General features: G+C 51.4%; 1 protein-coding gene across 2 annotated transcripts in view; it reads right to left on the bottom strand.

Moving 5' to 3' along the window:
• PPP2R2D (protein phosphatase 2 regulatory subunit Bdelta) overlaps positions 1-14,256 on the bottom strand; it is a 52,553-nt gene extending 38,297 nt beyond the window's left edge. Inside the window, exons 1-2 of one of the 2 annotated variants that reach the window (XM_058698157.1) lie at positions 14,122-14,256; positions 13,919-14,011 (exon numbers count right to left, since the gene is read on the bottom strand). In XM_058698157.1, coding sequence (XP_058554140.1) covers positions 13,919-14,011; positions 14,122-14,128 — 100 coding nt within the window. In that variant the 5' untranslated portion in view covers positions 14,129-14,256. Of the gene's footprint in view, positions 1-10,437; positions 10,565-13,918; positions 14,012-14,121 lie in introns of those variants that run through there. The other variant, XM_058698156.1, reaches the window with a different exon arrangement.
• Positions 14,257-25,653: the final 11,397 nt, after the last annotated feature.

Raw genomic sequence — 25,653 nt, 5'->3', positions numbered from 1 at the left:
AAAAAAAATTTTTTTTTTAAATAGAAATACCCTACAATCCAGCAATCACATCACTGGATATTTAAACCCAAAATGCAAAAACAAAACAAAATAAAACAAAAAAACCCACACTAATTCAAAGGGATATATGCACCCCTACGTTTACTGCAGCATTATTTATAATAACCAAATTATGGAAACAGCCCAAGCACCCACCAACAGATGAATGGATAATGTGGTGTATGTACACAAGGGAATATTATTCAGCATAAAAAAAAATGAAATCTTGCCATGTGCAACAACCTGCATAGAGCTAGACAGTATAATGCTAGGTGAAGTCAGTCAGAAAGACAAATATCATATAATCTCACTCAGACAGAGTTTAAGAACCAGAAATAGAGAGAGGCAAACCAAGAAACAGATTCTTAACTATAGAGAACTCACGATTACCAGAGGGGAGGTGGTGCAGGGAGGGACGGGTCAAACAGGTGATGGGATTAAAGAAACATCAACAGGACAGAACACAGGAATCTAATACAGATTTCAATTAAAAAAAAAAAAAATGCCTAGACCTCAAAAACAAAAAAGCCCAAATCCACATTAGCCCAAATGTTTTGTATTTTTCTGTAGGATCAAATGAAATGAAAAGATCCCCCCCCCCCACCCCGACTCAGAGCCAGTTCTCGAGGCGGTGGTGTGAACTCTCTCCAGCCGGCCCTCATGCTAGCAACCCAAAGGTAACTGTGGGTGGATTCCTAAAGAAACAATTTATAGGACTGCTATTTTACCTATGCACACACCTTCCCCCAACGGCACTTTAAAGAGCACACAATCCTACCGAGCTCTGCGGTTCCTCAGTGAGCATGAAGTGAACAGGATGGGAAAGGGAATGTTCTCGTTCTCTTGAATTGCCTATTGAAATTGATTACATCCCTGAACTTAACCGGGGCTCTGGCAAAGCAGAATAAGAACGTTTCTGGTAACTACGACTCCTATCAAGACTATCTGACTTTTCCGATGACTTCAGCAAGGGACAGACCTTTGGTACCGTAAAGTCAAAACCAAGAGATGTGACTTCTAAACACTCCCTGAGATCATTAAGGTGTGAGAGGCAGAGAGACAGCAGCAGCAGTTGGGGCAAAGCGGACACATTCATCTGCCTGAAGAGAAGTTGAAGAAGGTGAGCAGGGACAGTCTATACGTCGTGTCGTGGCAGAAGCTGCCGCTGGTGAGGGCAGGAGACTAGGCAGTTAGTTAGGTTCTAACAGGGTACCTGGAGCCCAGCAACGGGAAGGTGGGAGGGCTGTCCTGGAAGGTTCCACAAGAAGCTGGACCAAATCAGACAGGCCCAAGACGGTGGGTGCCATGACTGGACCCCTGACCAAACAAGGAGGAAAAGGCATGAACCTGTTTCCAAGGAACCACAGTCCCCAGTGATGAATATTTCTCCCCCTGGTTAACAACTGTGCATAAAAGTTAGAAGCCCAAGCCCCAAGGCACAGAGCCCCCCGTCTCTCCCTGGAGCTGCTGCCTGTCACGGGGACAGTGCACCCCTTTTCATCATCGATCTTCCCACTGGTGTCGTCTGCGCAGTCTGTCCTTGAATTCTTTCCTTCCGGGACAAGACCGAGAACCTTTGGCAACTCCTCTGGGACAGGCTGGGCTGGGGTCTCCCTGGTTCACCAGGCAGCAGAGAGGAGGGGTTAGAAATGGAACTGAGAGGGGCGCCTGGGTGGCTCAGTTGGCTGAGCATCCGACTTTGGCTCAGATCACGATCTCGCGGTTCGTGAGTTTGAGCCCCGTGTCGGGTTGTGCGCTCACAGCTCAGAGCCTGGAGCCTGCATCGGATTCTGTGCCTCCCTCTCTCTCACGGCTCCTCCCCCACTCATGCTCAGTCTCCTTCTCTCTCTGTCAAAAATAAATAAACATTAAAAAAAAAAAAAAAAAAAAAGAAAGAAATGGAACTGAGAGTTACAAAAAAGAGCTTCAACTTGAACTGTAACTTTTACTTCTTAAAAAATTCTGGAATAAGATCAAGTATTGAAAACATGAGTATTATTAATGTATCATGTTAATAACATACAGCTAGATTATTATCTTGTTTAAAAGCCACTTAGAGTTTATCAAAATGTGAGGTGGCAAACAGTTTAGTCTGAAGAATTAAAATATTTCTCCTGTACGAAAGGTGTACCAAAAAAATCATGACATCATGACACTTCTTTAGAACGTGCAGGTACATAGTTACCCCACAGAAACAAAGCCGGATGTAGCCCCTGACAATTTATGAAGTTAGGTATGATTATAAATGCACTGATGCACATAAGGCACTGAAGCCCCCCCTTTCAATGATTATTCGCTGAGTTATCATTTTGCTTTGTTTTAAATCTAATTAAGGAAACTCCTGCCTTTTAACGGGTATACTTTTATGGCTATGTCTTGTCGTTGGAGATACTGGGAGAAAATGAAAAGCTAGCAACAATGTTTAGGGAGTTTGCAAACAGCCAGAGGCAGCCCCAATCACAAGCAGCAGCAAGGGAAACTCTCCTGTGTTCAGTTCGTAGAAAGCTAGTCTTTTCCTGTTCTATCGTTACAAAACACAAGGCATCCTTCCTTGGTGCGAAGCGTCCAGCATAAAAGCAGACATCCTTCTTCAGTGCCGATCCAAACCCTCACTCTCCGCAGGCACCCACTCTGAACGGTGGGGTGGCAAGGTCCACACCCAGGTTATTTACAACCACACTCCATTTTTATAGGGGAGCGCTGTTCTGCCGGTGGCTGTTTTTAATCTCCTGGGTCACAGACCGCTTTCCAACGGGCACAGACCCCTTTAATCCACAATATGGGTGTACCAGAATGCTTTTAATCCCTTCACTACTTCGGGGCATTTCAGTTTTTCCGGATGTTTGACCGCTGCCATGCACAATTCTATAAACAGCTGGTCCCGCAGTGCTGGCACGCTCCTGTGGGACTCCCACAAGTAGAATCATGGGGGTCGCAACCCAGCTTTAAGTTTAACAGATGTACGTGCCACACTGCCCTCCAAAGTATGAGTGTGGGGATAATCTTTCTAGAAATGTAAAGCAAAAGTAAAACCTCATCACTACTTTAATTATTTTCCTTACTCCTTTTATTTATTTTTCAAATGTTTATTTTGAGAGAGCACAGGGGAGGGGCAGAGAGAAAAAGAATCTCAGGCACCTCCACACCCAGCAAGAGCCGGACGCTGGGCCTGATCCCGCGAACCGTGAGGTTATGACTGAAGCAGAAATCAGGAGCTGGATGCTTAACGGACTGAGCCACCCGGGCGCCCCTAGTTGTGGTTTTCTGATCGACGAAGGTGTAGGTGAAATAGACTAAACTCTGTCCCACGCTCTGAGCAAGTCCAAAAACCTTACCGGGATGTCTGTTTTCAAGGTTGTTCCTGCCTCTGGGCTCTGGACTCCAGCTTCTATTCAAGTTCAATTTATGAGCCGCTCTTCCTGTCCCACTTACCATTGCTCTCCTAAACCAAGACTGACCCACACACGGATCTGACTTTCCTTAATGTCCAACAGCAAAAAAAAATCCCCCTTGTAAAAGATACATGTTCAGCACCCTTAAATGAACTCGAGGTAGAACGTATACGAACTGGGGGGACAGAAGAATTAAAATTCAAGGTTTGGGGCATCTGGGTGGCCTGACTGGCTAAGCATCCAGCTCTTAGTTTCAGCTCAGATCATCTCGCGGTTCATGGGTACGAGCCCTGTGTCTGGCTCTGCACTGACAGCGTGGAGCCTGCTTGAGATTCTCTCTCCCTCTCTCTCTCTCTGCTCCTCCCCTGCTTGCACTTTCTCTCTCAAAATGGAGAAACAAAATTGTAAACATTAAAAAAATCAATGTTTACAGTAAATATTTAGAGATTAATATTCATAGTGTATAAAGAGCTTTTAAAAATTGATTTTCATGGAGCGTGGGTGGCTCAGTCGGTTAAGCGTCCGACTTCGGCTCAGGTCATGATCTCACAGTCCATGAGTTCGAGCCCCGGGTCGGGCTGTGTGCCGACAGCTCAGAGCCTGGAACCTGCTTCTGATTCTGTGTCTCCCTCCCTCTCTGCCCCTGCCCGGCTCATGCTCTGTCTCTCTCAAAAATAAACATTAAAAAAAAAAAAACTCAAAAAAAATTGATTTTCAAAGACCTCAGTAGAAACATGGATGAATGATGTGATCTAATGACTCACAGGAGAAACAGAAATCATCAGTAAAAAAAATCTCAATTGCAACCCTAACCCTAACCCCAACCTAAATCTCAACTGCCTGGGTGGCTTTGGCTCAGGTCATCTCACAGTTCGTAAGTTCTAGTCTCGCTATTGTCAGCTCAGAGCCCTCTCTGGATCTTCTGCGCACCCCCCCCCCCCCCCCCCGAACTCATGCTCTCAAAAATAAAACATTTAAAAAAAATTCTTAATTGCATAACTGGTAAGGAGATGCAAATTAGATTTGCCATTAAAATAGCTAACATTAGGGACGCCTGGGTGGCTCATTTGGTTCAGTATCCGACTCTTGATTTTGGCTCAGGTCACGATGTCATGGTTATGGGGTTGAGTCGAGCTTCGGGCTCGCACCGGGCACAGAGTCTGCCTGAGCTTCTCTTTCTCTGTCTCCCTCTCTCCCGCTCACATATGCATCCGCACACTCTCTAAAACACATTTTTTAAACAATAGCTGACATTAAAAAGACTGATGTTCTCAGCATGAAAGGAGGAAGGAGAAGTTTGGGGGGAGGTATAAGATGGCATCTTTCGGAGAGTACTTTGGCGGCCTCAAAATGTAAACAAGGAGCCTTCCCCAGTGTGTCCGTTCCTAGGAATCCAGCCACGGAAATGCTCGCCCAGGCAGGTGGGGGCCCAGACAATGTGCTGCCAAATCTTTAGTACTAAAGAGCGAACACGGAAACCACCAATGAGACTAGCTCGATAAACAAGAGAATCTGTGTGACAAAATGGTGTGCAGTCATCAGAAGGGACCAAACAGAGCTATACAACGAGGCAGCTTGGTTAAAAATACTGAGTATGGGCTCTGAATCCTGACTCTAGCACCCACCAGCCCTGGGACCTGGGGCAAAGCGAATCAACTTCCCCGAGAGTCAATTTTCTCATTTATAAAACGAAGGCAACAGTAGCACTTAGATCTCAAGGGGCTGCTGCAAGGGTCAAATGAGCTCAAGCACATACACGGCTCAGCACGAGCTGGGTCAGCGTAAGACCTTAAATTGCACACTAGTGACAGCCAAAAAACCGCAAAACAATATTTATGACAGGATCCGCATTTTGTACAAAACAAAACGAAAAACTGCCTATACGTAAACTAAGTTTTAAAGTAGAAAATAATAGATAAAGGCATCGGAAATGGTCTAAAAACACACACACACTGTTAAGGGTAGTTACCTCTGGGGAGGATTCCTGGACAGCGGCGCAGAGTAGGAGGCAACTTCACTTTTACTCTTCACACATCCATATCATTTGATTTGCTTTAAAAAATGAATGTTCCGCTTTTGCATTGTGAGACAAAAACAATAAAATCCAGGGAAGATGAGCAAGGGCAGTTCTCGACACCTGCCCCACCGTTCGTGCTGCTAACACCTTACTTTAAAGCAGCAGTTCTCGAGGCGTGTCTGTGGATCCCAGGGGTCCCCGAGCACAGAACTGTTTTCGTAACAGCGTGCTGACATCCGCGTGGACGAACCAAAGCCACGGTGACTAAAACTGTCGGGGCCTCCGTGTGCATCACGGCTGTGGTGCCACGCTGTACGGAGAGAGCCGCTCGGCTCACACACGCACGTGAGAGCCAGCAAGCTAGTCCCACTTGGGAACAACCTTGATCAAACTAATTTTACCCAACCCCAGCGCTCTGGTAGGAGTCCTTTCGCTATTCTCTGTGGTGAAGTGGGCACTGCGCAAAAAACCACATCTGCTGCATCTCCAAGCACAGTGGCCGTCTCGAGAAGCACATGCATGGTTGACTGTGTTGCAGGCCGAACTAGGCACTTATTTGACGGAACGCCACGTTTATCTGAGAGAACAACTCACCAACTATGGCTTTTCAGAAAAGTCTCCTGAAAATGAACAAAGGGAGCCTCTCATTTCACAGAGAACCGACAGCATTTGCTGCCAATGTGAATATTCACATTTTCAAGAGGGAATCTGAATTTTGGAAAACATACCTATTACTATTACTTTGACAGCTTCCCGCTTCAAGACTTTTCTAAGGAGATCCGTTGTGACATTAACAAATGTGATTTTCCTTGATCTTTTATAATGAAATGTATTGACGTTTTGAAGGTCTGAATAAGCCAGTGTACCAGTATTTGGTATAACTGGTCCAAACGACCAAGACACGATGTTACCAAATCACACACGGAGTGAGAGAGCCATTCAAAGTACAAGGTAGAAGTAAGGGATTTTAACGTAATAGGAAATACGAGTTCAATGATACGGTTTCAGGTTCCAAAGCACAACTGAACTTGAAGAAATCATCACGTGTCCAGTTTTGCCATAGTATTAGAGAATATCCAGAATTACATGGAAAGGCTATTAAGTCATTCTTTCCTTTTCTAATTACAAGTGTGAGGCCAAATTTTCTTCATGTATTATTTCCATAAAACAATTTCAACAGATTGAACACAGAAGCAGAGAATCTGAAAATCCAGCAGTCCTGTTTTAACCCCTATACTTAGAGGGTTTACAAAGTGTAAAACAATGCCACTCTTCTCACTAAATCTTGTTTCTTTTAAGAAAGTTGTTTTTCGGGGCGCCTGGGTGGCGCAGTCGGTTGAGCGTCCGACTTCAGCCAGGTCACGATCTCGCGGTCCGTGAGTTCGAGCCCCGCGTCGGGCTCTGGGCCGATGGCTCGGAGCCTGGAGCCTGTTTCCGATTCTGTGTCTCCCTCTCTCTCTGCCCCTCCCCCGTTCATGCTCTGTCTCTCTCTGTCCCAAAAATAAATAAAAAACGTTGAAAAAAAAAAATTAAAAAAAAAAAAGAAAGTTGTTTTTCATTAAAAATGTTATGCTCACATGCAATAGATCATTATTATTTTAAAGTGAAATAAGTATTTTAAGTCCTTCTGTTTTAATTCAAATTTGGTAAGTACTGACACATAAACCCACACAAAGAAAAGCTCTCTGGTCTCCCTGGGACCAAAGACTGAGGACCACTGATGTTAGCACAGAGGCTGACAAACTACAACCTGAGGTTCACATGGAGTCCAGCCTCCGCTGCTTTAACAGAGATGTTGGCCCACGGCCTTACCCCTTTGTTCTGTGGGGTCTGCAGTTACTTTCCAGCTACACAGGCAGACAGACTGGGCTCAGTGGTTGCAGCAGGAGCAGACGGGCCTGCAAAGTCCAAAATATTTACTTTTTGGCCCTTTACAAAAAACAAATTTGCAGACCTCTGATTTAGAGTAAGCCCGCGTTTCCAGCCTTCATTATCGCAGCAACTTCCTACTGGCCTCCGTTCTTACCCCATCACCAACCATTCTCCCAAGGCCAGAGTGACCTTCCTGAAAAAGGTAAAGCTGATGTCACTCTTCAGCTTACAGTCTTAAAGGCTTGTGATCATGATCACTTCAAAATACAATTCCAAGTTCTCAGCATGGTGCTTGAGGCTGCTATCCAGCACTCTTTGGCCCTCCCATTCTGCCCCTGGACAAGGGCTCAGGTTTCCCAGAATGCACCAGGCTCTCTCCAATCTCCTCTCCACCGCCTTCCCGCCCCTCCCCCCCGACCTCTTCCCCGTCACTCCCCACCCAAGGGGCACTGGGCACTTCCGGCACGTCCCCATCCCCGTCCCGGCTCTGCTCTCAGGATGGTGTGAGGGCTAGTCTGTCTCAACACAGGGCTTCTCGAGGCAGGAAGTGGGTTTCTCTACTCCAATATCCAGCAGCAGAAGCAGCCCTCCAGGGCACTGGTCAAGTGTCAGATGAAGACAGCCCAAAGCCAGCCCTCCAACACCCTTCCCCTTCTTACAGGGGCTCCCTGGGGCAATATGGAGCAACTTACTCTCCTTCGCAGGAGTGTCTCGTACGAGAACGTTTCCACAGTTATTAGTTACTGCGTGCTTGTTTGCCAGAGCTTTCCCCGCATTTATGTGGAATCTTCCTAACAAATTGTAATGGCCACAGGGTATACTACCTCTGTTTTACAGATGAAAAGCCACAAAGAAGGTAAGTAACCAGTCAAGTTAACACAAAGCTAGTAGGAGGGCTGAAAAGGGATTTGTACCAATGCCTTTCCATACCGAGTCACAAGTTGGAGAGACAAGCCTAACACATGATAAAACTGGAGAACAAGAGGACACTGCTAAATGCCAAACACCACTATACGCTAAGTAAAAAGAAAGGTCACATCCTAAGACAGAATACCAGGTGTTAGGGTGGCTGAGCAGGTGGGCACCTGGACGGCTCAGTCACTTAAGCGTCTGACTCTTGATTTCAGCTCAGGTCATGTTCTCGCAGTGTGTGAGTTCGAGCCCCTTGTTGGGGTCTGCACTGACAGTGCAGAGCCAGCTCGGGATTCTCTCTCTCTCCCTCTCTCTCTGCCCCTCCCCTGCTCATGCTCGTTCTCTCTCACTAAATAAAAAATAAATTCTACAAAAAAAAAAGTGGTTGAGCTGTGATTCATAAAGAAGGTGGAACGTGATAAGGATTGGTAGGGTGTGAAGGTAGACAGGAAACAGAAAGCATATCCTAAGTTGGGCAAGAAACCTCAGCAAGGGACACAGAATATAAACAAGAAATATGCCTGGGTGGCTCAGTCGGTTAAGCATCTGACTTCGTCTCAGATCATGGTCTTGCGGTTCGTGACTTCGAGCCCCACGTCAGGCTCTCCGCTGTCAGCACAGAGCCTGCTTCAGATCCTATATCCCCCTCTCTCTGCCCCTCCCCTGCCTGTGCTCTCTCTCTCAGAATAAATCAATCAACTTAAAATATATATATATACGATCAAGAAAGGAGGACTGAATAATAACGGAAAAACCCAGGTTAGACCCAACCGAAGGGATCCAGGGTGAATGAACAGATGGGGGAGAGGTCAGGAAAAAACAAGAAACTGCTATTATTTTATGTCTAAATTTAGCTACAACCAACCCAAAGACCTTAAAACAAATGAGAGTTCATTAACAGTCGTACTTAACATTCAAGCAACACTTTACAGGTAACAAAAGCACTGCACACCGTTTGACTTTGACAAAAACCTTCTCCTGTAATTTCTAGATAAGGGAGCTGAGGTTCAGAAAGTGCCTTCACCCCTGACAAATGGCAGACGTGAACTAAACCCAGAACTCATCAAAACAAGACTTTTAAAATCAAGGAATAAAGAAATCGAGGCGTATGATTTCATATCACTGTAAGTCTTAAATACGTACATCTGATTGTAACTAAGATCAGTGCAGCTTCCTGAACATGCAGCCCGATCGAAGAAGCATTGCAATGTGGCTGTACTCATAAACATATTAAACGCCTTAATTTTAAGAAAACCACACATATCTGATTTCCTAATAGCAGAATCTCCCCACGAAGCTCTCTACTAAATCAAACAGCAAGAATGTTACTAGATCGTTCTCTTGTTTGATGGCTTTCCCCCAGAAGATGCTTTCCTGAAGGCCTTTCTCAATGACATAGATATACTTCATGCTCATTTTCTACACATAGGAAAAACAAAAGCCACAATACTCTATAAAAATAATGAATATGGCTGAAACGTTGTGCGTTCACAAATACTGGATTTCACGGATTCCAGGGAGCAGTTTGCCACATGTTAACATCTTTGAAATCAGATGTATCTTATATTCAACAAAACACACTAACATCTTAGACTGATGTCCTAGTGCCCTTAATTTTTGTTTCCCTTCCCCAACTTAAAGGTTTCTTTCTCTCTCACAATATATCTACATAAACACCTTTAGAAAGGCCCTACCACACCACCCAGACACCCACAAGATTTATATAACTCCCCAGACTTGAGTTAAAGATAAACCTTTTAGTATTTTTTCATATTATTTTTTCAGAAAAAGATTAACGTCCAATTCAAGACCACAGACCAGATCATGGATTAAAACAAAATCATCAAGTAAAAAGGCAAGACACGTGAGGGGCACTGGGTGGCTCAGTGAGTTAAGCGCCCGACTTCGACTCAGGTCATGATCTCGCGGTCCGTGAGTTCGAGCCCCGCGTCGGGCTCTGTGCTGACAGCTCGGAGCCTGGAGCCTGGAGCCTGGAGCGTGCTTCGGATTCTGTGTCTCCTTCTCTCTCTGCCCCTCCCCTGCTCATGCTGTCTCTCAAAAAATAAATGTTAAGAAAACCTGTAAAATCGCCCATGATGAAAAAAGCTACACATAAAACCAGATAACAGTTCATCACAAAGCCCCCCTCCAGACCTCCCCCCGTCCGTCTAGAAAAGCAACAGGCAAAGGCAGCAAGACCCAAACCTTCCCTGCAAGAAGGCAGCTCCAATCCCGTCGAGGTGACCTGGCAGGCAAAATGACCACATCGTTGGCTGGGTGTGCGGGTGCTTGCTTCAGTCACGGACCAGCGTGTCATCTCTGTGACATCTATTCTTTAATGGCCATTTTTTAACCCAGGTTACTAAGCTTCCAACATTTTGACAGGCGCTTCCTTTAAAGGCATCTCGTTTTCATTTGCTTTCAGAAGCAATTCCCTACAATTCCTGCCAGAGAGCTCTCCCCCGAGCTCTAGGAGGAGCAATCCCGAGGCTGGCAGCCACACCCCACGCGAGGACTGCCATCGGCACCGCCACTAATGGTCACCGAAGCAGCCCAGTCGGCCTGGCTTCAAACCCTGGCTGCGGTCACGGTGGCTGCTGACCAAGGTCGGTGCCCCCCTCCTCCCCGTGCCTTGGCTTCTGCATCCGAAACCGGGAAGAACAGGGGCGGTGTGGAGACTGGACTCGCGGACCCAGGGAGCTCGGCGCAGTCTCAGGAACGTGACCGGCGTTCAGTGTCTGATAGCTGTCGTCACCGCAGACCGGGTCCTCCACGAGGGGCGTGTGTGGGGCCAGCCGGCCTTCGAGCTTGAGGAGACGGGCCGGCCAACGACCGTGATGTCGCGTGACATCTGCCAAAGGCATCCGTCCGGTGAGGTCGTGCAAGAGGGGCTGTAGGGCCCGGGGACTGGGCCGTGGTGACCAAACACCACACGCGGAAACGTGACAAATACCCAACAGCTTCCGCACAGCAGACACTGCCTAGAGCATCAAGCTTTGCAGGCGCAAGCTCACGATCCCGTCTCTTCTCCCTTCCTCTGGCAACTCCCCCTGGGTTTTACTTCTTTGACTCCCGCTCATCTGGGCCTAAAGTTCGCCAATTCCACCGCAGGGGGTGACGGCTTCCCTGCAAGACGTCAGCTTGCTGCAGGGGAAGGAGCAGTGACTGTCACTCCCGCATCCTGTCACCAGCAGGAGAACTGCCAACTTCCTTTTGAGCCCAGCTCTACTCCTGCTCCCGGGAGCTGAGAAATCCCTGAAGGCGCCGCACTGGCCCGGCCGGCGCGCGCGAGCAGAACCCCATGCTTTGAAAAGAAAAAGCCGCTGCATTTTACACAGTACGATACTTTCTTCAGGGGCGGTGACTCGAGTCCCGCACACGACTAGTTTGAAAAACCAAGACGGGCGCCCGGCTGGCTTACTCGGCGCAGCAGGCTACTCCTGACCTCGCGGTTTGGAGTTCAAGCCCCTCAGCGGGTGTGAAGACTACCTAAAGATAATCTTTAAAAAAAGCCTGGGTGGCTCAGTCGGTTAAAGCGTCCGACTTCAGCTCAGGTCACGATCTCACGGTCCGTGAGTTCGAGCCCCGCGTCGGGCTCTGGGCTGATGGCTCGGGGCCTGGAGCCTGCGTCCCATTCTGTGTCTCCCTCTCTCTCTGCCCCTGCCCCGTTCATGCTCTGTCTCTGTCTCAAAAATAAATAAAACGTAAAAAAAAAAAAAAGCGAAATGGAAGGCGAAAGCCTCTCTCCCCCGTACTCACTCGAGTGTTTAGCCCCGGACCTTCTCACGCAAGTGAGGCGAGGCCCCGGCCTCCATCCACCTCAATCAAAGACGCACAAGTGCAGGGTCACGGAGGCGCTGCCAGGTAGAGCCCGGACCAGGACAAACGGCACGAGCCACAAATCTCAACGCATAAAGGTTACCGCCCTGGAGTTCTCGAACCCAAGCCTCCTCCCAAGGCGCACGACGGCCTCCTGCAAATTACCGGTCCTCAGTGACCTCCTCTCGGCACCTTCTTCGTGCTGGTTGGGTCTGGACACGACAAGCTCGGTTCTTCTCGCTGCACAACCACTAGCTGGAAGCGATGCCGTTTCCTACACCACGGACTGTGCGCAAGGAATACAATTCGACAGACACCGTCCCCACTCTGCGACAGAAAGGAGACTTCTAAGAGTGTTCGCGCGGACCGATTACCCGGCCAAAGCTTGTGTGGGTCACAGGAAAAAGCTCCCAACACCTACGCAGACCAAAAAATTCCCGAGTGATTACCGCAAAGAAATCTCACCAAAAAAAGATAACTTGCCACGCAAAACTTCCAGGTACGTTCAAAATTTTAAACTAGGGATTTAAAACTGCAAAAAAGTCCTGATTCCGTTCAACCAGCAAAATTACCTCTGCGAAGTTTTTTTAAGGGCACCATTCTCAAAGTGTAACGTCACACTTAAAAGACACCGTTTCAGTCGGAATTTGACAAACTCATTCCGTTTGTCAGAACTTTTTCAGAAAAGGAAAATCAGAAATTAAAACAGACATTAAGCTCCCCCCCCCAAACAAACACGTTTTGCTTTGCTCCTGCTAAAAATTTTAAGTTTAACTGTCACCCACTTGGCCCAAGTAAAATAAAAATATACCTTAAATGAATATAAAAGGCACAATCGGTGAGTTAAGTTCCAGAAAAGCACCAACTTTCCATCCTCAAATCGTACGCATCTTCACCAATTTCTTCGAGGGCACTTTTACCTAACAGTCTGGACTCTGTTAGTCTCGGGGCCGCAAATCTCCCGGTGTCACACCACCAGGGAGGGGAGAAGGAGCAGAGGGTCGTGGGAGGGGCCCATGATCGGGACAGGTGAGCACACACGCGACCGGGGGCTTGGGGCAAGGGGGGTGCATTTCAGGCAAAGACAAGGCCTTGCCACCAGACGAAAGGTTCACGACGTCCCCTAAAACGAAGCCTGTAAACCTGGGATGTCCAGTTTCCGAGTCCCCACACATCACGTCCGGGAAAGAACGGCTGTCCCTACTGGAAGAGGCCGGGCCGCGTGGTGGGGGGCGGGGACGGGGGCGGGAGCCTTGCAGCGCTCGCGGCCCACCGCCCGCCACCCGTGCGCTGTGCCCCCCGGCTCATCTCAGGCTTCGATGCAGGAAACCACCACGCAGAACGCAGGGGACTTTAGGACACCGCTGGAGCAAAGGAACCGGCGACGAGCCCACGACGCTAGAACCTTACAGAACGACCGTAAGGATCAGGCAGCCCAGCCGACCGGTTTTCAAGACGAAGAAAACGAGGCACCACGGCTCGCCCAGGTGGTGCCCGCGCAGGTGGCTCCCGAGCGGCGGCCTCCCGACCCTCCCAGCGCCGCGTCCCAGCCGCTGCCGCGACCCCGCGGGCCCCCGACGCCGCGCCCCGCGTGCCCGGCTCCCGCAGGCACCTCCGCAGCCCCCGGCGCCGGGAGGCACCCACACGCCACCCCGGAGACCCGAGTCCTCGCGAGGCTCTGTGACCTTGGCTTCCTTACATAACCCCTCGGGGCCGCCTCCCTGTCCGGGGGCCGGACCTCCGCGCTCCGAGCGGTGCCCTCGGCGCCCCCGGCCCGGCGCGGTCGCCAGAACGGGCTCCCCGGGGCGGGGGACGCGGCTGCCCCCAAGGAGCCGCGCCCGCCCCCGCGCCAGGTGCGCGGCCTTACCTTCCGCCACGTCCTCGTCGATGGCCCCCTTGACCTGCGAGAAGCACCACTGCAAGTCATTGCCGCCCGCGGGGCAGCCGCCGCCTCCGGCTCCTGCGGACACACCGGGCGCGTCAGGGGCCCGCTCCCGCCCCGCGCCCCCGCCCAGGACCCCCGCCCGGAGCCCCGCGCCCGCCCCGCCCCGCCCCGCGCGCGCCCCTCACCTGCCATGGCCGGCCTGCCGGCGGGCGGGCGGGCGGGCGCCGAGGCGGCGGCGCACGAAGGAGGCGGCCGCCGCGCCGCTGCCTCCCGAGCACCTCAGCCCGGCCGCCGCCGCCGCCGCCGCGGCCGCCGGGGAGGGATTTTTTTTTTTTTTTTTTCCCTTTTCAAAATGGCGCCCAATGCCCGTCGCCCCGCTGGATGACGTCATCCTCCACCGCCTCCTCCGCGGGCCCGGGTGGGGGCGGGGCCGCCGGGAGGCTCCCCCGCTGGGGAGGGGCGGGGCGGGGCGGGGCGTGCGGCCGCGAGGGCTGCCGGGGGCTGTGGGGGCGCGCCTACTGCGCTTGCGCGAGCCGCCTCGGGTCCCACCACGCCCCCTGGGCTGGGCCCCGCCCTGAATCGGAGCGGGGCGCTCCAGGGCGGTCGGGCGGGTGCCGGGGCCGGCGCGTCCCTGAAGACCAGCCGCTAGGCCGCCGCTAGCCTCACTCCTCTCTCGCCGGGTCACGCGAAGGGCTCCAAGCTGCCGTCGCCCCCGGCGCGAGTCGGGTCCACCTCGGCCAATGGGAGTTCGGTCCTCGGGCGGAGCAGCCAATGGAGGGCGCGCTCCGCGGCCGGTGGGCGGAGCACCTGGGAGCTGCCCCTGGGGCGCACCGCACCTGCGCACTTATTCCCCGCCCGCCTACCGGCGGGACTGCTGATCACAGTCCTCAGACGCAGCGCGAGCCCCGGGAACTCCGTGTCCACCTTTGACGGCAGCCCTGCACAGAGTTCACATTGCTTACCGCGTTGTTCGTCCCGGGGTTCTTTGAGCCTCCGGGATGCAATCTTAGGGAAACTTGGTGTTTCAGTACGACGTGGCCCACCGTTCCTTCATCGTGGGCGTCTTTTCTGTGGCAGACGGAGTGATTATTCATTTGTGAGTTTTATGGATCCGAAATCATAGCTTCTTTCAGTGATATTGTGAATTTGGCAGTGACCATATCACAGAAGATGATCGTTCTGAAGACGGGCAGAGCAACGGGGCTGCGATCCCCCCTTTCTGTGTAGATGTAGCCAGTCTGCCTCTGAGCGGTTGAGAAAACAGTCACCTGTCAGCCTCTCTCACGTGCAGTTGCTTCAGTGCGTTTTACAGGTGTCTCTTTTGAAGCGAGAGCACGATAATTAGCTGCAGTCTCGGCTGTATTCTCTGGTTAGTTGGCTACATTGAATTAAGGTTTAAAAACAACAGAAGCCACACAACGGTACCGTATTCCTGAAAATAGGGCGCTGCCTTCTGTATGTCTCACTGTTCACCAGCGGACCAGCAAGACATTTTTCACTATTCCACTTTAGGATCTAAAGAAGTTTAGGTATCTCAGTGAGTTACTCTGGATTCTAATTGGCGTTTGCCACTTTTCTTGTTTTGTCAGTTTTAGGGTGAAATGCTGGGTGTGTATCAGAATCTAGCCCGCCGTAAGCACGCAAGAGATCCAATTTAGTAATAAAAAGGAATGAGGCACTGTTGCAAACAGGAATGACTGTCAGAAACGCCATGCTGAATGAAAGGAGCCAGTCTCCAAAGAGCATATGATGATCGATTGTCTAATGTCAACTTGACTAGGGTATAATACCCAGTTATTTCATCACACACGACTATAGGTGTTGCCATGAAGGTATTTTGTAGATGCAATCAACATCTGCAATCAATGGACCTTGATTAAAAGATTACCTGTGAGAACGTGGGTGGGCCTCATCCAATCAGTTGAAGGCATTATGAAATTCTGCCTCAAGGCTGCCACACCAAAGCGTTGCCTGAATTCCCAGCCTGCCGTACAGATACCACTCTTGCCCGCACCCTCAATCATGTGAGCCATTTCCTTAAAATAAGTCCCCTAATCTATACACATATACCCAATTGGCTCTGTTTCTCCGGAGAACCCAGAAGCTCTAAACCAGGCTAAGTGACTCTGCAGGGATAGGGGCAAAGTGGCTGTGGGGTAGGGAGGGGACTGGCCGGGAGAAAGCAAGAGAACTCTCTGGGGTGATGGAAATGTCCCATGTCTTGTTGGAGAAATGGTTACACGGGTGTCTACAACTCAAACTACTCATCGAACTGTGCACTGCAAGTGGGTCGTTTATTTTGCGTGAGTTATGCACCAATAAATTGATCTTTAGTTTAATATATATCTAATTTCCCACCAAGTCTAAAGAAGACTATATGTCTCAAAAGTTTGCAAGAAATCACAGGGGAAGTTACCTGTTAACTGTTCTTCCCCGAGTACATTTATTTTTTAAAATTTCTTTGATTTATTTAGATTTCCGCGACTAAATACCATTTACAACATTGACTGTGGATCGTTTTCAAGTTCAGCTTTAGTGGCTAGCTCAGAGTTATCACAGCCATGCCCTGTTGGCAGAGAGCACAGTCTTCCGGTCTAAATTGCATCAGATTTAGAGACTTGTTCAAGTGCAGGGTGTTCTGGTCTCCCTGGGCTGCTCAGGGCGGCCAGCCGGGCTGGAGGGAGTGGCTATGGGAAGCCCCCGTGTGTGTGTGTGTCCCAGGGGCTGCTCATCCTTACCATTCGATGCCAGGCACCGTACGCAGCTGTGTCGTTGTCCGAGCACAGTGGCTGGAATCGCATGTCTGATTCTTTTTTAAAAAGACTTGGGGCGCCTGGATGGCTCAGTCAGTCGAGTGTCTGACTCTTGATTTCGACTCAGGTCATGATCTCAGGGTCTCGTGGGATCCAGCCCCTCATTGGGCTGAACTGAGCATGGAGCCTGCTTAAGATTCTCTCTCTGCTCCTCTCCAGCACTTGCATATACCCTCTCTCTCTCTCTCTCTCTCTCTCTCTCTCAAAAAATAAATAAAAAGTAAATAAATAAAAATAAGATATTTAATTTTTGAGGGCAGTTTGTTTGGGTTTACAAATAAGATTGAAAGGAAGGTCCAGAGACTTCCCATGTGGCCCCTGCCCCAGCACCTGCACGGCACCCCCACTGTCACCATCAGGCATCGGAATAGTGCACATTTTCCCAACGATGACCCTGCACTGGCATGTCATTATTACCCAAAGTCCTTAAGGGTTCACTGTGCATGTTGTATGTCCCTGGGCTTGGGCAGATGTATAACGACCTATATCCACCGTGACACTATCGTGCAGAGTAGGTTCACTGCCCTAAAAATCCTCTGTGCTCTGCCGGTTTTCCCCCGCCCCCATCCCTGCAACCACTGCTCCTTTTACTGTCTCCATAGTTTACCTTTTCCAGAATGTTTTACGATTGGCTTTTTTCACTTAGGTAGCATGCATTTAAGGTTCCCCGTGTGTTTCCATGGCTTCATAAATAACTTCTTTATATCGTTAATAGTGGCCCATGGTCCGGAGGGACCGCAATGTATTTGCCCACTCACCTACCCAAAGATAGCTTACTTGCTTCCAAGTCTGGGAAATTTTGAATAAAGCCGCTAGACACATCCCTGACCCTATGACCTGACGCCCCCATCACTACAGCAGCTCGGCAAGGCATTGAACTACATCCCACCGTTTTTCTTGACTTCCCTGGATTTTTCTCCAGGTGATGACAGAAGGAAAGGAAGGAAAAAACAAAGGACTACGTTACATGATGGGGCAAAAGGGACTTTGTGGATGTAATTAATGTTACAGACTTTGCCACAGGAAGGTCATCTGAGATTACCCGTGCGGGTCCGATCAATCACATGAACACTGTAGGCAAAGCAGAGGGCTTGGCTCCAGCTGGAGGCAGAGCGATAGAGCAGGGAATAGAGAGGGCTTCCGAGTGTGTGAGGACTTGACCTGCCTTGCCGGCAGGGGCCACGTGGAAAGTGCTAGAAGGAATGCAAGCAGCCTTTGGGAGCAAAGACCAGTCCCGGCTCGGAGCCCGCAAGAAAATGGGACCTTCGTCCTACAACCAACCACCGGGAACTGAATTCAGCTGCTCGAAAGGCCTTGGAAGTAGCTGTATTCCCCGGAGAGCCTCCAGCTTTGCGGGGTGGGGGGTGGGGAGAAGGGGGTTTGTGTGGAGGAGGGACTCTCAGCCTCCAGAGGTGGGAGACACCAGGTGGTTCGTGGCAATTTGTTGTGGCAGCGAAAGAAAACTACCACCCACTGCCCCTCCTGCGGTTCCTCGAGCCCGCGAGCCCAGGCATTTCGCTCAAACGCTGGGTCACGCGGACGTGTGCGAGTGGCAGGGGTGAGCGATTCTCACCCGTGACGCTGCCACTTGTATTTGTGTCACGTCATCGTGACACAAAGGTGAGCACGTGCCAACACGACAGGCTTGTCTGTGCGGAAGGTGTTTTCGAAGCCACCGCTCGGGGAGGTGGGGGCACCGACCGCGCTCCCACGGGCAGCACCTGCCTGAGCCCATCTCCCGTCTCCGGCGCTGCCAGTGTGTCCCGATCGCGAGCGCCTGCGGGCAGTGACCGGTGCTCAGGCTTGCTGTCTCCTTCCCTCGCCCGCCCTCCTCCCGGCCCCCTGCGCCCCGGGTCTGTGGTCTCCCTGATGGCGATGGCACGGGTGCGGCGCTCAGGCTCCAATCGGAGCAGGCGGGTGGGTGCGGGGCTGTGGCCGCGAGCCCCCGCCCCAGCCAGCCCTAGCGTGTCACAGCAGCTACGGGCCTCGCACCAGTGGCCGGGAACCTTCTAGAACTCTCTGTGGGCGGCTCTCGGGTCCCCCAACATGATTTAGAAAGTCTGCAGAGCACAAGGGACTTCACCCTGCCCGAGCTTCAGCCACGTCCAGTGGAGAGGTTGTCCACCTTGAGAATCGCTACGTTATGAACCTAGATTGAGAAAGTCGTTGGAGAGAGCCGTGCGTTGTCGTCAGTCGGTGACACCTTCCCCTAACAGCTGGTGCCACGTACCCTCCAAGGATGCTGTTTGTGTCTCTGGGGGCAGTGACAAGTGTGGGGAGGCGGAAGGGGACTCTCAGGGCCTGGGTGAGGCTGGAGCCTCCCGCACGACACTGGCCTGGCCTTCCGGATGCGGACAGCAGGTGGCGGGAGGACGGTGTGCCAGGGGACCCTGCGCCCCGGGCTCCTCAAGGCCCACCCTCAAGCTCACCCGGGAGGGCCTGACTCTGCAGTCACAGGGCCGCTCGGCTGCCAGTCTTGGAACTGGGGACCGGGCCAAATGTAACAAGACCCCCGAGGAAATGGGGCCCCTGGCTGACATTAGGGCTGCTTGACCACCGCACTGTGTCACCGGGCCCTGTTCTGAGCTGTGTCGGAGCCTCGCCCAGAGGTCTGTCTTCCTCAGAGACCTCGGACCCGAGCACCTTGGGATTTGGACTGTGGTGGAAACTGGCCCCATCACAGAGGTGCTGTGGGAGGCCAGGGGCCCCTCCCAAGGGCTCACACCAAGTCCCTGGCTTCCGATCGGTCGCAGACTGCCGTGACACAGAGCATCAGGCACACAGTCCCTGTGACCAAACTGGGGCCGGTGGTCACTGTGAAGGGCACTCCAGTCCCGGCAGCCCCACCCAGGCCCTAAGCTCTACTGGTGGCCGATTGGTGTCCCCGTGAGGGTTGACAGCGGAGCACAGATGTTTCTGGTGGTTCCCTAGGATGTCCCTGTCCCTCTTTCTGCCATATCGCGCTCCGTGACACAGATCTCTGCGAGCAGCCGGCTCATTTCTCCTTCCCAGCTGCACCGAGCCAGCCCGGGCTGCTTACACTCGCCCCTTTTGCTGTCAGGCTGACACCTTTGGACCTGAATATAGTGAGCAACAGTGCTACAGACAGGGGAGGTGGGGGCAGGTCAGGGTCTCTGCGAAGCCAAGGCCAAGGTCCTGAGTTGGGGCTGAAGTGCAGGAGATTCTTGAGAGGTGGCCCTTGGGAAGAGACGATGGGAATAGGGTGGGTGTGTCTGCCGGGCCCTAGGAAGCAATCCTGGGGGGGATCTGAGCAGCTCATCTCTAGTCCTAGGTACCCGACCCACCAACCTCCCTGTGAGGCCGTGCGATGGGTCACTGACTCTCATGGCCACGGTGCATCCTGCGACATTCCACTGAGCAGAGGCAGGGGACAGGGTCAGACAGGCTCCTGGGTAGGATCAGCCTGGGCTCTGCCACCCAGCACGTCCTCCTGGGCTCCGGGGACTCACTTCTGCTCCCGCGGCCACCTCACCTCATTTCTGATGCAGGAGAGGGAGGAGGTGAGCGGGGAGCGTGGTCCCCCCCCGCCACCCGGTGCTACCCACAGGTCCCGTGTGGCCCCTCCATGCCTCCATCCAGGCTCAGAGGTGGCAGAGGGACTTCCCACCACTCGGACTTCTGTGCCCTTTGCGTTCTTGCGGCAACAGAGTGACAGCGCGGGCCTCCAGGTGACCAGACCCCACATCTCTGTGCTGGTGCCTGGAGGAAACCCACACACGCCCTTGGGGAAGATCTTTCCTTTCTAAATCAACATTCACCCACACCTATGTATTTCTTGGTTTTTTGGATCATTTGAAGTTTCTTTCTCTCTTTTCTTTTTTTTTTTCCTTTAAAGTAGCCTCCACATGGAGACCCAACGTGGGTCTCAAACTCATGACCCTGAGATCAAGACCCGAGCTGAGATCAAGAGTCAGGTGCCCAACTGACTGAGCCACCCAGGTGCCTCTAAATCAGGTGTTCAAAATATTTTTTTTTTTAATTTTTTTTTTCAACGTTTTTTATTTATTTTTGGGACAGAGAGAGACAGAGCATGAACGGGGGAGGGGCAGAGAGAGAGAGGGAGACACAGAATCGGAAACAGGCTCCAGGCTCCGAGCCATCAGCCCAGAGCCCGACGCGGGGCTCGAACTCACGGACCGCGAGATCGTGACCTGGCTGAAGTCGGACGCTTAACCGACTGCGCCACCCAGGCGCCCCCAAAATATTTTTTAAAGTACTTATTTATTTTTTGAGAGAGAGAGCAAGCAGGGGAGGGGCAGAGAGAGAGGGAGACACAGAATCCAGAGCAGGGTCCAGGCTCCCAGCTGTCAGTACAGAGCCAAACGTGGGGCTTGAACTCATGGACCGCGAGATCATGACCCGAGCCAAAGTCGGACACTTAACCCACTGAGCCACCCAGTCGCCCCCTAAATCAGGTATTTAAAAGTGGGAAAATACTTGCCCGATTTAAGTTGTTTTTTTTTTTTTAAGAAATAATTCACAGATGGGTATAACTATTTCAAAAATAAAAACGTTCATCTCATGATATTCCACAATATGTTTTTTTTTCTCTAAATTATAAAAATTAAGGCAGCTCCAAAGCAGTTTAGCACTCTCACGTCAGCGAAAGGATCAGAACTGAAGGCACATTGTTCAGAATATCTTGTAATTTTCCTTTACTGGGAGCCGATTTGAATTTAAATTATGCGCAATAAATGTCAAATCTTCCCCCATTTATCTTAGTAACTTAGGGATTCTGTACATTGAAAAAAGATCTTTGTGCTGCAAAGCCTCCTTGACAGTGTGAGTCTCTTACCTCCCGTGGGAGGAGGTGTCAGCTTGATTGATCCGATGACTTTTAGATGCTGCGGCGACAGGAAGGAAGGGCCCCCCACCCCAGCCTCGCTCAGAACGTGCGCCTTTGTCTTTTGTCCTGTCGTCAGCTCAGGTCTGTTCTGACGAGCCCTTTGTTGTGAGCACCCTGGGCCTACGGAGGGTCGGTGGCAGACAAGCCACCGGACCGCGCCAAACGGAGCGGATCATAGCAGGGGCGTGTTGTGGGTCTCACGTCGAAAAAGTCAAACACATGGAGTGTTCCAGAGTCAACGCAAACGCAAAATGCAAGAAGGTGCCCGTCCCCCCAACCCAAGACTGACCCCTGCTAGTTCACGGGAGGGGGTTCACGTCCGAGCTGTAAAAACACGTCCCAGTGTGTGGTCATGCACGTGGGGGGGGGGTGCAGACGTGTTATGGCAGCTCCTGGGGTCACACAGTTGGGGTGAACGCGTGCCCCAGGCGGTCCCTGTTTTGGGGGCTTGGTGGCCAGAGGGCTCTGTGCGAGCAGGTGCACTCAGACCCCCGTCACAAGGTTCCAAATCCCTCCTCTGCTCCCCAGCCTCAGGACCGCACCCGGTTCCCAGCCTGAGTTTGTCTCTTCATCCCTGAGATAGGAGCCACCGTCCCAGCTCTGCCTGCCACCAGGGGTTAGGAGGACACTAGAGGGACGAAAGCTCTGTGTTGTCACATGTGTCTACATGTATGTGACCTGTTTTTATCACTGAGCTTTGGAGAGCTGGGAAATCACGTTCTGGGCCAGCCCTCCCAGTCAGGGTGGGAGTCTGAATGGAAGACCAAGGAGGATGGGCTAGGGTGTCACGGGGGCCAGCTGTCCTGGCGGTAACTGCCACCGGCGAGCCGGGCCGGGCCGGGCCGGCGTTCCCTCGCAGCTGCTGCCCTCTGCTGGCAAAGCTGGGACAAGCAGGAGGGCGCTGCGGGAACCCGCCAGGGGGGCTCCAGGGAGGTGGTTGTCACTCTGGAAATGGGAAGCCCTTCGCAGTTCATGCCCCGAGCTCCCAGCACTGGGCAGACGTGTGTGTTTATGGGGACCCCCGAGACCCTTGGGGCGGTGAGCACCTGGGTGGGGCACCATCCAATGCAGAGCCCTTTGTCTCCGCCTCGGAGCTGGAGGAGAGACGACCAGCAGATGAGTGCAAACCAGAGTTGTTCTAGAATCCTTGGACCTTGGCCCTGGTGGAGGTGAGGACAGGTCACCTGTGCATCTCTGAGAGCTGCTCTGTGCCCCCACCATCAGCTCCTCCTTCGTCATGGGTCTGTGGACAGGGCTTGTGGCTGGCCTTTTGGGAGACATAGCTCGTCCTCTGGCCACTGGTTTCAAGGGTGTGGCTCTTGAAATACAGCCTCTGCTCAGAGACCTCTGGCTGGCCCCGTGGCCAATGTCTGGTAAAGTGTTTGTCATTTGATGTTTTGATAAATGTGACCCACATTCTCAAAGGAAAGGCCTTTCAAGAGGAAAGACACCCTTTATTCTTACTTGAATTTTAAAAATCAAGCCTAGACTCCAAGAGGAGAAGGCACGAGCTGTCTTGCCCGGTCTGAAGCCTGGGGCTGAGGCTGAGAAGGTTGGAACTGAACCGGGCCCAGTTCCGAGACAGGCGGCATTGTCTGCCCGGAGACCCGGCTGGCCCAGGCCACCAGGGCAAACCACGGGCAGGGAATGTCTTCCTCGAGGGCCACTGGGGATGGTCTGCCCCAACCCCCCAGAAGCCAGTAGTGCTGGCTGGCCCCTTCCCATGTGGCTGGGACACCAGCCCTGCTCCTGACCCCCCTGCAGGGAGAACAGCGGGAACTCAGCCCCTCCCCACGGGACAAAGCAAATGAGCCATTTGGGGGTGATGATAACAATGAAGGTTTTCGATATGAGAGATACAAATATAAACCAAAGAAGTTAAATGGAATCCTGTAAGTCAAATTATATCATTAAGCCTGTGGTCTTACACACACAAACACACACACACACACACACACACACACACACACACACACATTCCCTGGCTCTGTCCACAGAATGACCCGGAAGCAAAGACTCCTGAATGGCATCTCTGTCCCTGAATTTTGGTTTCTAAATAATAGTCCCCAGTAAAAGGGAGAAGGACTCCTCTAAATCTGGGATGGAGAAAATATGAGGGGAGGCCATAAAACAATGAAGACAGAGGCCAAGTGTCTGAGGACCCCAGATCCCCTGCCAGAGACATAGGCTGCTGCCAACCTGCCATCTGCATGAATGCCAGCCACACCGGAAGGAAGCAGGTCAGGGGAATCTGGGATGGGGGTGTTCTGGGGACCCCAAAGAGCTACAGAGGCTGCCAGGAGGCCCACCTTCCATTGCCTCCCGAGACCCCTGGTGGGTGTGGGGCTCCCTTAGGGCAGAGCTGGCCCTGAGTCCTGGCTGGACACAGGTCCTTAGTTGTAGTTGAAGGGGCCCCCAAAATAGCATAAGCCTAGTGAAGTATTACAATGCCTAGCAGATAGTACAGAACTTATTTAAAAAATCTACTTTTAAAAGGCAGTTTTTCCTTTAAATAAAAGATGGTTTGAGTAAATCCAAATTGTTTCCTCAATGGCCTGGTGACTTTTCCAGATGAAAGGAAAGGCTCAAGTGGCAGAGGGGACTGGAGTCGGGGCACTGGGGGTGCACGGGTGCGGGGGTGACGGGGGATGGGGGGTGGAAGAGCACCGAGGTTTGGGGGCAGTGATCATGGCATTGGCGAGGGACCTGGGTGGATGGAGTGGCCTAGGAGGGTCCTTTAAGGCCAGAGCTGTGGGGCCTGCCTGGAGTGAGGCAAGTCTGGAGCAGATTGATAGGAAAGGGGGCATCTTCAGGGCACGAGCTGGGGAGTGATGCTTGCTGAAGACTGTTCCACCACTAACTTTGGAAAAAACTTTTAAATCAGTTTAAAAGACAAGGACTTTTAGTATAACAGTAAATGTGTAATAAGTGGAACTTCCCAGCTTGATAAAGGACATCTGCGTGACAACAATTGTGAGAAACTTGATGCTTTCCCCAGGTCAGGAAGAAGCAAGGACGTCCCCCCTCACCACCCCCTTTTGACATGATACTGGGAGTCTTTGAGGTTGCAGTAAGCCAAGAAAAGGAGACAAAGGCATACAGTTTGGGAAGGAAGAAACACAATTGTCTTTGTTCACAGATGGCAAGATTGTCTATGTAGAGAATCCAAAATAATTGACACAAAACTCATGGAACTAATAAGACATTTTGGGAACGTTGCAGGTACAAGGTTAAGTACAAAAGTCCATTGTTGTCCGTTCAGTGAGCAAGTAGTATTTGAGATTAAAGACGTACACTATTTACATTAGCACAAAAAAAGGAAGGAAGAAAGAAAGAAAGAAAAGAAAAAAGAAAAGAAGCACTTAGGTACGAATCTAACAAAATATGTACAAGATCTATATGAGGAAAATAACAAAACTGATGAGTCAACTCAAACAAGAACTAAAGGGATGGAGAGGAATCCCATGTTCATGGATGGGAAGGCTCAATATCGTCAAGATGGCGGTTCTTCCCAAGTTGGTGAAGACGTTCAGCAGAATCCCAATCAAAATCCCAGCAAGTGATTTTGTGGATATCGACAACCTGCTGCTAACGTTTATATGGAGAGGAGACAAAGGCCCAGAATCGCCCACACAATACTGAAGGAGAACAAGGTTGCAGGACTGATACTACCCGACCTGCAGACTCATGGAAAAGTTACAGTAATCAAGATGGCGAGGGGTTGGCGGAACGGTAGACGGATGGGTCGGTGGATCAGAGGGAGACCCACATAAGTGCAGTCGACTGACATCTGACAAAGGAGCGAAGGTAACACAGCGGAGCAGAGGTGGTGTTGGAACCGCTGGGCGTCCACGTGCAAAATAGCGAATCTAGACCCAGACCTTACGCCTCCCCGAAAGTGAACCGAAAGTGGGTCACAGAACTAAATGTAAAATGCAAAACTGTAAAACTTGTAGAAAATGACATAGAAAATGTGGGTGACCTTGGGTTGGCGGGGAGTTTTTTATTTTTATACTCAATGTGGGGCTTGAACTCAC

The sequence above is a fragment of the Neofelis nebulosa genome, chromosome 13 (assembly GCF_028018385.1).
Source record: "Neofelis nebulosa isolate mNeoNeb1 chromosome 13, mNeoNeb1.pri, whole genome shotgun sequence".
NCBI lineage: Eukaryota > Metazoa > Chordata > Mammalia > Carnivora > Felidae > Neofelis > Neofelis nebulosa.
The sequence above is the reverse complement of the archived record's forward strand: the minus strand, read 5'-3'. Positions and strand labels throughout refer to the sequence as shown.